Genomic DNA, 10,527 nt, shown 5'->3' with positions numbered 1-10,527 from the left:
CAACATTGAATATGATATAGGGCTGAACTACAAGCCATAATCTGTCATTAAACCAGTGCTACGCTTGTTTTCCTATTGAATTAGAGAAATTAAAGAAAATAAATCTTGGTTATGTAAATAAATATGAGATTAGTTAATTGAAGAAAATATTCGAATGACACACCTTGTTGTCTATGACGCAAATGTCAAGCAAACATGACCAAAATAAGTTATTAACCACAGAGAGAGGCCACTTAAAGTGGTGAGTATTACAGGGCCTAAAGGGAGATTATCAAGGGTTGGGCTCTTCCATTGTCTGTGTAGTTTCATGGAGAATTAGCATTTTTTACGGCATGACCAGGTTGACAAGAAGCCTGTGTGTGCTGTACTAATGCAACGACAGGCTTTCTACATATGACTGTAATGTAAAAATATGGAAATGAAAGCAAGGCTAAACCTGAGACAAGACACACATTCAAGCTGATCATATTAAGCTACTGCAGCCAATGTGTAAAAATGTTGTTGTGTTTACTTAAACAACATCGTTAAGTTCCATAAAAGTCCCTCAGTCAGCAAGAATCTGTTCTTTTTACATCACAGATAAGCTTACATAACATGATTCTAGAAGTTGTCTGGGACTTTTAGATAAGAACCTATGCATCGTATCAAACATTAACCGAAGCAAGGCCTACCACAGCTGAATAGCCTAGTGACACCAAAACTAAAAGACAAATGGTGGCGTTGTCATGGGTCTCTCAGATAATACTGTCTGCGCTGATATTTATCAAGGATGCATTAAATTGATAGAAAGTGACAGTGAAAACATTTGTAATGTTACAAATTACAATAGATTTTTTATTTCAAATAAATGCTGTTCTTTTGAACTCTCTATTCATCAAATAATTCTGAAAAAAAGTATAATAATACTAAATATATCTTGAGCACTAAAGCAGCATATTAGAATGATTTCGGAAGGATCATGTGACACTGAAGACTGGAGTAAAGGAGAAAATTTACTTTTGCATCACAGGAATAAATTACGTTTTAAAATATAGATAAATTGTAATATTACTGTATTTTTTGATGATCAAAAAACTGGTGAGGTAGGCTGGCTCCAGGGAACAGATGGGGACTCGTTGCGCAACTCGTGATATGGTTCCTTTTAAGGCTGGGGTTCTCTCACTGATCTGGGATCTTCCATTCGGGGAGGCCCTGGATGTATTCTTAGGTTCCTCTCCTTTCTCTCTTAGGAAGCGTGCTATAAAATGTGTGATATGTGTGACAGAATCAATTCATGTCACTCTTGAGATTTGCATTCTCACTGTTTATAACCAGTTGTATTCCTAAGGTGTATTACATAAACACTCTTTGTACATATATGGTTTACTGTGAGACCGAAAAAAGCTTATAAATCTTCCAAGAATGCCTATTGTCTGCACCAGTAATTTTTTCATCTGTGAATATCCACCCACACGTTTCATTTCTCGTGCGACATACAAATGCAGATGCCCTTATGCAACAAGAGGCCTGGCAGTAAATTTGACCCTTGTGCTAAAAAGAGCAACTGTTACAAGGCTTCCACCCCCCACCAACATTGAATATGATATAGGGCTGAACTACAAGCCATAATCTGTCATTAAACCAGTGCTACGCTTGTTTTCCTATTGAATTAGAGAAATTAAAGAAAATAAATCTTGGTTATGTAAATAAATATGAGATTAGTTAATTGAAGAAAATATTCGAATGACACACCTTGTTGTCTATGACGCAAATGTCAAGCAAACATGACCAAAATAAGTTATTAACCACAGAGAGAGGCCACTTAAAGTGGTGAGTATTACAGGGCCTAAAGGGAGATTATCAAGGGTTGGGCTCTTCCATTGTCTGTGTAGTTTCATGGAGAATTAGCATTTTTTACGGCATGACCAGGTTGACAAGAAGCCTGTGTGTGCTGTACTAATGCAACGACAGGCTTTCTACATATGACTGTAATGTAAAAATATGGAAATGAAAGCAAGGCTAAACCTGAGACAAGACACACATTCAAGCTGATCATATTAAGCTACTGCAGCCAATGTGTAAAAATGTTGTTGTGTTTACTTAAACAACATCGTTAAGTTCCATAAAAGTCCCTCAGTCAGCAAGAATCTGTTCTTTTTACATCACAGATAAGCTTACATAACATGATTCTAGAAGTTGTCTGGGACTTTTAGATAAGAACCTATGCATCGTATCAAACATTAACCGAAGCAAGGCCTACCACAGCTGAATAGCCTAGTGACACCAAAACTAAAAGACAAATGGTGGCGTTGTCATGGGTCTCTCAGATAATACTGTCTGCGCTGATATTTATCAAGGATGCATTAAATTGATAGAAAGTGACAGTGAAAACATTTGTAATGTTACAAATTACAATAGATTTTTTATTTCAAATAAATGCTGTTCTTTTGAACTCTCTATTCATCAAATAATTCTGAAAAAAAGTATAATAATACTAAATATATCTTGAGCACTAAAGCAGCATATTAGAATGATTTCGGAAGGATCATGTGACACTGAAGACTGGAGTAAAGGAGAAAATTTACTTTTGCATCACAGGAATAAATTACGTTTTAAAATATAGATAAATTGTAATATTACTGTATTTTTTGATGATCAAAAAGATAAAATGTCTTTTAAAAACATTAAAAAATCTAAACTTTTGAATGGTAGTGTACTTGTACACTTAACCGCTCTGTGGAAATAATCAGCTGGTTCAAAAATAATTTCAGTGGGCATGTGAAGTCAGTTCTCCTCAAGTTACATACTAAGTGTTAATTATGAACCATCAGAAAGTGTCTGAACAAATTGTTTTGAACAGCATATCTGTTGTTTTATCTTTTAAAACTTATTTTTGTCAAAAAATTTTGTAAAAGTGTGTTTATAATATTTACCTTTAAAATAAATGTTTGATTTTTTTTATTTTATTTAATGCAATAATATTCATACATTTTAAGTGTGGCTTAAGTGTCCAGACAATTGTTTGGCTCAATGGATGGTTAAATGATGCATTAGTTAGTTATTTGACTGATATTCTAATATTATACCAGTGACAAAGTGGTATCAAAATGTCATATGTGTCCAGTGATTAACATGCTCCATAGATCATAGACTATTTAAAGACAAGGAGGAGGAAGAAAACATGCAAACCTCATTTGCACCTGTCTCCTACTGGCTGCTTGTTTTTCAGCTTTGCAGTCATGAAATATGGTTCTGACCTCCAGTTAACTCCGACACAACTGAAGAATGAGGAAGTTGTTCTTTATCTGAAGAGTACTGATGAACAGACAACTATAGCTTGCAGTGTTATGTAATATACGTCACAATACTTGCCAGTCTGTGTTTCTGTTCTATTCTATACGCCTCTATACGAGTGCTAATGAAGTAAGGATAATATGTACTCATGATCATCGTGTCAAACCCTGCTTAGTCACATTGAGATGTCAGTCTTGTGACATTCTCCAGGATTTGTGTCATACTAGCGAAGGACCTGTGTAGGCCTTCCGCCTTTAACAAATGGTCTTATTTATAGTTTCTCTTGATTTTCTTAATTATAAACGGCTTGTTTTGACAATAAATCCAAGTGTATGATGTGGTCTGATGCATTCCATACTGCAAACTATTATCTTATGAATCCCTTTGTTTATTCTTTTAATGGTTTGAGTAAGTCATTGTCAGAACCTACCAAGAAAAGCTCAATAACACCAGAATGTGAGTTATAAAATTTAGTATGAGCTGAATCTGTTGGGTCAATGCGCTTTAGACTCATTTTAATGCGGTCCTAAACATATTTGCTACCCAAGGTTATGGCCCTGACAACTTTTGCCTACTTCAGTACCTAGTCAGCGCTCATGCATTCGTTGTAATCAAATAATAAACATAAACCCACATCCACTAGTCTCGGGTGTTTAAAGATTCAAGGGTGGCAGAATTGCATTACAAACAAAAAGATTAGTTGTGTATCCTTAATAAACAATTTCGGGATTTTAGATGCACCTTATTTTTGGGTGTGAAAATGGAAACAGCCTTTCTGATTGTTTGCAAAAAGAGATGTTTTACTTAAAGGTATTTGTCTACGTGCATTAGGTTGGATGGATACACCCAGAAGAGGCATTATTATGGCTTCACAACCACCCAGAAGGGCCTTGAGTGACGACGAGGTGAATATCAAGCATTTCCTTGGTTTGGCTCTATTTGAATGTTCCGCGACCCTTCTAAATCACTTCAGGCCTGGATTGTCACCAACAATGCTCTCCTAGCTCAAGGCAAGCTATTTTTAGGCCAATGACGCAGGTGTCTCATATCACCACCTGTGCAGAACACTGATGAGGACTCCCTCTTCCGTGCTGCCTGGTGACGGGGGATGCTGTTGCCAGGGGAACTGAAATTGGTTGACATCACACCGTCAGGACCTCCCCTATTGAAATGGTATGTAGTGCAGCTCTCTGATCACACACATGATGATCTATTATGACTAACCCCCCGCTGCTGTTGCCCCCAAGACTGATCAACAGCTTGTGAGCTGTGAGTCATCCACAAATGCCACGCTGCAGAGAATCGTGCGTAGCAGCCGCATCTTTTCATCCTCTGTGTAACCAAAATAAATCCAATCAGAACAGATGTTTGGATGATTTCTTAGGCGGTCCACACAAACAGGCTGTTAACATTATACAGTTGAGAATTAAGACATATTTAACCTGGTATTCTTCATCCCCCAATAGAAATGAGACATAACTTTATATTTGGGGCAGTCCCGGTGGTAATACGCTATTTCCCGGTTGTCACAAACTACTATTTTGCAGTTCGGGTTTAACATCAGCACTCGTTCTGATTTGGTTCCCTATAAACATCCCTATGTTCAGATTTATGAGGTTTATGGTTCTCTCTCTTTCTTTTCTTTCTCATTTGGGACTAGTGAAGAAAAAGCCTGTTGTATTTTGTTTAGAATTGAGAGAGCCTAGTTATTTTCGCTTTTCAGCTGCCACTGTAACACCTCACACATTTATTTAGAAAAAGCTCATTCAGTTCAGGGATCATAAAATATATACAATTATATATAGAAAGAAAGAAAGAAATACAAAAAAAATTATTTAAAACATTTATATTTAATAATGGCCTTGACTTGCAGTAGCCTAATTTTTTTTCTGAGGTAAAAAGTCAGGGAACCTATACGAATAAGTTTCATATGTCATTATGAAATCTTTTTAGTTTGGAGATTTGCAAATGATAATAGTAATAATAATATTTTATCAGCAAACATAAAAATTCATGTATATATGCATTTTACCATTAACTTTTTTTTAATGTAAAACTTGTCATTATGTTTTATTGTTATTTTGTAATTAGTAAATAATCTAAAAGTGGGTAGTATTTCTTATCTTATTGGTTATTGTTAATTACAAACTACTACTATCTATTAGACCCTTGTTAGTCACTATATATATATATATATATATATATACATACATACACACACAGTACAGTTGATAGTCAAAAGTTTACACACACCTTGCAGAATCTGCAAAATGTTAATTATTTTACTAAAATAAGAGGGATCATACAAAAATGCATGCTATTGTTTATTTAGTACTGGCCTGAATAAGATATTTCACATAAAAGATGTTTACATATAGTCCACAAGAGAAAATAATATTTGAATTTATAAAAATGACCCGTTCAAAAGTTTACACATGCTTGATTATTAATACTGTGTTGTTACCTGAATGATCCACAGCTGTGTTTTTTGTTTAGTGATAGTTGTTCATAAGTCCCTTGTTTGTCCTGAACAGTTAAACTGCCTGCTGTTCTTCAGAAAAATCCTACAGGTCCCACAAATTCTGTGGTTTTTCAGCATTTTTGTGTATTTGAAGAAGTATGTTACAGAATATTACAGAAGGTTCAAACGCTCACTGATGCTCCAGAAGGAAAAAGTATGCATTAAGAGCCAGGGGGTGAAAACCTTTTGAATTTGAAGATGAGAGTAAATTTACGGCTCTTAATTCTGGAGCATCAGTGAGCGTTTGAACCTTCTGTAATAGTTGCGTATGAGTCCCTCAGTTGTCCTCCGTGTGAAAAGATGGATCTCAAAATCATACAGTCATTGTTGGAAAGTGTTCAAATACAAAAATGCTGGAAAACCAAAGAATTTGTGGGACCTGAAGGATTTTTCTGAAGAACAGAAGGCAGTTTAACTGTTCAGGACAAACAAGGGACTCATGAACAACTATCACTAAACAAAAAAAAACAACAACTAACATTTTGCAGATTCTGCAAGGTGTATGTAAACTTTTGCACATCAGTTATAGATAGGACCAATTCTCGCTATTAACAAATCATTAACTATGAATATTTGCCTCAATAAACTACTAATTTGCTGCTTAGTAAGGTAGTTGTAAAGTAGGTACTGTGTGTGTGTGTGTGTGTGTGTATATACACACACACACACACCCCGGGTAGGTGTGTTACAGCTGCACTTGCTGTGAAATTATTCATGAGCAGATATTCGACCAGTAAGACGCGCGTATGCAAATCTCTCATGTATAAAGACCTTTCAGACGTTCGTTTCTAGAATAACTGCAATACTTAACGTTTCACTCGGTCGTGCGTGGATTGGGAATAGTGAATCACGAGCGCAGCTCGATTTATATATAGCTGATAACGAGTGCAACTGTGAAATAACTGATCTTTCACAAACGAGTTTGCGTAGGAAAATCTGTTTGGAGAGACAGCGGTATCTGTGCGGGAGTAGACCAGAAGTTTTTGCCTTTTTAAGCTGGTTGTTCTTTCCAACGCCATGTCCTCCGGTGATGTGTCCGAGCAGTGTCGGCGGTTTTGCGTGTTATCTTGGGAGCAGGTGCAACGTTTGGACTCTATTCTTGGCGAGACGGTTCCAGTTCACGGACGTGGAAACTTCCCGACGCTTTCGGTTCAGCCGCGACAGATTGTTCAGGTTATTATGAATGCACATCACTGAATACGCTTTCAGCACTACACCATTTAGTTATAAACCGTCTTTATAATATTTGACCCTTTTTTTGGCTATTTCATAATGATATACATATGGGTAGATTATTTTAAAATGCATTCCTTAAAACTAGTAGGCTATCATTTTATGTCACTTTTGTAATCACTAGTAAATAATCCAAAAGTGAGCTGCATTTCTTATTTCAGTTTCACTAACAGTTAGTTATTTTTCGTTAGTACTTAGTATTCTAGTAGTGACTAATATCTATTCAGTTACTAGGACCCTTGCACTATCCCAAGGTAACAAGTCAGTATCATCTATTTGCTTCAGACTATTATGTACTGCAGTCAGTACTTAGTCCAATTTTACTACTAACTATTAATTTAATAGCATTTATTTATTTATTTCTTGTAACTATTAAAATAGTAACCATTATCTATTACAGATGTCCTGTACTAAATGAATGTACATTAGCAAACACTATTGTGCATTTCAGTGTACTAGTACTAGTATTTCAGTTTACTGTGTACTAGTAACATTTAAATCTGATCTATAAAGTAAAAACGAATTCAAACTAGTAATAACTGAAATTGATAGTGTCTTATGCATACTAGTAAAGCTGGAATAGATACTAATACCGATGGGGACTACAAGTAGGCTACTAGAACTTAAGTTACTAGTGAAAAATTTGAAATACATACTAGTCAGAAGTGAATGTTTAATAGCAGAATGACAGATGCTTACAGAATTCAATGGCAACAATGTGCAACAGAAATTATATTAGTAACTGTAATAGTTACTAGTAGCAAAGGAATACTAGATATGAAAAAGTACTAGTGAAATTTAAAACATGCTATTCATTATTGGTTTACTAGTAAAAAAAAAAAAGTTCTAATGAGCTAAAAGTCTTTGGTCAGATGAAAGTGTATAATTTTAATGGATAAATGTGAAAATTATTACTCAGATTTGATTTAGTTATTCAATTGTTGACCTGTCACTGCTTGACCAACTATTGGTGTAATGTCTCAACCACCCAAGGATAAGCAAAACATTCTTAGCCTTTGCCCCTCCAGCAGATACAGAAAACTGTGCACTTGGCAAATTTAAGAAAGTTGTTAATGACTTGGACGTTCTCACGATAACTACACTTGAGTGTGACTCATTACCGACCATAATCCCATGCAATGTAACACTGCTTGAGCTAGTCCAGTGATAACCTGCATCAATGTCCCCTTCTCAATGAAAATAATTCTTGTTCTTATACACAAGCAGTGTGGGCTTGCATCTACACATGCAAGCAGATATTGATATTTTCTCCAGATCACTTCCTTCAGTACTGCTTTACTCAACAATAGAGGGTTTGTTTTAAGTGCTTTAGGGGGAATGCTCTTGCAGTTTCACAGAAAATGTGTTTAAGCTTCAGCGTTTCATGTATATGATCCCATATGGCAGCAGTGTGAGGGAAGTTGTCCGTCAGTCATATCTACATCTGTTATCTTTTATTTCAGTCTTCTCAGATACTGTGAATGCTTTATTCAGTGACATGCCTTAGATCCTAAAAATTGGCCTAAAAATGGCCCCTATTGGTTCTAATTATATGAAGACACAAAATAACTATGAACTGTGGAATCTGACAGTTTCCCTTCCTTTGATCCAGTTCTGCTGGACCGTAATGAGTGGTTTCATAATACTTCATCTGCCTGGGTTTGAACAGATAGTAATGTCCTGTCAATAAAACCCAACTAGGAAGCCCATTATAATTAATGGAAAACCTGTAAAAACCAACTTTGATGTTTTATTACACAGCCTCCACATGCCATTGCAAAATTGACAAAAGATGGCCGCTTGTTCACTGTTCCTCGTTTTCCTTAACCTTAATGATCTGCCACGGCACCATCTCATTACATGGACTTGTGGCTGTTTTCATTATCATTATAACGGTGTCATGATTGCACATTTGCACCTTGTGCTTTAGGCTGTGATGTACTGTTGAACTGTAAAATGTAGGTTTTGAATGCAACTGCGAACCTGACTTGGCGTCATCTTAATATCATAATATTCACATGCGTTGAAAGGCGATCCGGTTCGGCCCTCAAGCCTTTGGTGGAAACTGAAAAAACATTGAGTTTCTGTTTGTCAATGGCAATATTTTTTGAAACACCATTGATTGATGTTAATACAGACAATAGTCTATTATTAAATAAAGTAAATACACTTTTTGTTTAAATAAATCACACCCTTTATGGTTTAATAAATTGCACTCTGCCAAATTGCAGTTTCATTAATCAATGTGCTGCAAACAAACCTGTAAAACTGTATAATGTGTTCTCAGCATGTGTACAGATGCACGTCATGCATAGTTTCACTGCGTTCACTCGGTCAATTGCTGCAGTCTGACCTAATGTGTAAAAATAGAAGGCTAATGATTTGATTGACAGGAGTGAGGGTAGGTGATCTGATTGACACTAATCCGACAGAGCTGTGGAAAATGAAGGTTGCATGCATTCAGGACAGAGATAATGAGTTTGATTTAAGCACTTTTTCATCTATGAATGGTTGCACAACAATATGAATAGCATACAAATCTGCTTGGCATGCATAAAATGTGGTCTGCACCAAAATCCATAATTCTGCCTTTATTGAATTAGACATTTATGAATGTGTTCTTGATTTCACATTCGAGATTTAAGAGACCTTCATGTGAACACGAAATCTTACAACTGCCTCTATCTATATTCATAAGCGAAGCAGTTTTGTATAAGGCTCTCCCTTCCAGAAGGTTGTGCAGCTGTACAGTGCTGCATGTTCCCAAGTAAGTCTCTGAATTTATTGCTGTCGATGCACTGCACAGATGTGTCAATCTCTACAGTGCACATTCCATATAAATAGATTAATACTGATCTTTATGATGAGCTTCAGCTCAAGTTTATGCATGAAAAGATTTACTGGGAACATAATGGAGATGCTAGTGGAAAAATCAAAGTAAAATGAAGATTTTAAATCTAATAGTTGGTGAATTGAGTTTTTTTTTCCTAAGCGCATAGTACATATTGACTTCCAATTTGCAAATAAAGGCACAGCACAAAAGATTATCACCTTTAAAAAAAATAGACCAATTAAAGTAAATGATGTTTAATGTGTGCATGTGGCAGGTTCAAATTCTCTCAGGTGTGGTTTTGTTGGAGACATTATTCTACGTCACAACAGCTTGAATCACAGCAACAAAGAGACAAATGTTAAAATGACAGTGACTGAAGACTGTGAATGGATGTGTTAATGATCACTGACTATAAACCAACTGTGATTCTCAGGTGTTCACAGTGCGAGGAAGAATAAATGCAAGCAAGCAACACATTAGCCATTTTTAAATCTACAACAGCTTAATAAAATGATGTGTCTTATTAGGCTTTTTAGATAATAAGGTAGCCTAATTATCTAATTGCAGTGGTTGCTGAACAAAGTATCCTCAAATTGTTCAGATAAGCAAGTGCTTAGTGTGGTATTATGTAGGGATGCACGATATATCGGCCACCATATCGGTATCG

At 35.9% G+C, this 10,527-nt stretch overlaps 1 protein-coding gene across 1 annotated transcript in view; it reads left to right on the top strand.

Moving 5' to 3' along the window:
* Positions 1-6,581: 6,581 nt before the first annotated feature.
* LOC107587747 (protein FAM46A-like) overlaps positions 6,582-10,527 on the top strand; it is a 7,186-nt gene continuing 3,240 nt past the window's right edge. The window contains exon 1 of the mRNA XM_016275641.1: positions 6,582-6,967. Within this exon, the coding sequence (XP_016131127.1) occupies positions 6,812-6,967 (156 nt within the window). The 5' untranslated portion in view covers positions 6,582-6,811. The remainder of the gene's footprint in view (positions 6,968-10,527) is intronic.

The sequence above is a fragment of the Sinocyclocheilus grahami genome, unplaced genomic scaffold, assembly GCF_001515645.1.
Source record: "Sinocyclocheilus grahami isolate Dianchi unplaced genomic scaffold, SAMN03320097.WGS_v1.1 scaffold96.1, whole genome shotgun sequence".
In the NCBI taxonomy this organism is placed as follows: domain Eukaryota; kingdom Metazoa; phylum Chordata; class Actinopteri; order Cypriniformes; family Cyprinidae; genus Sinocyclocheilus; species Sinocyclocheilus grahami.
Note: the sequence above shows the minus strand (reverse complement) of the source record. Positions and strands in the feature narration are given on the sequence as shown.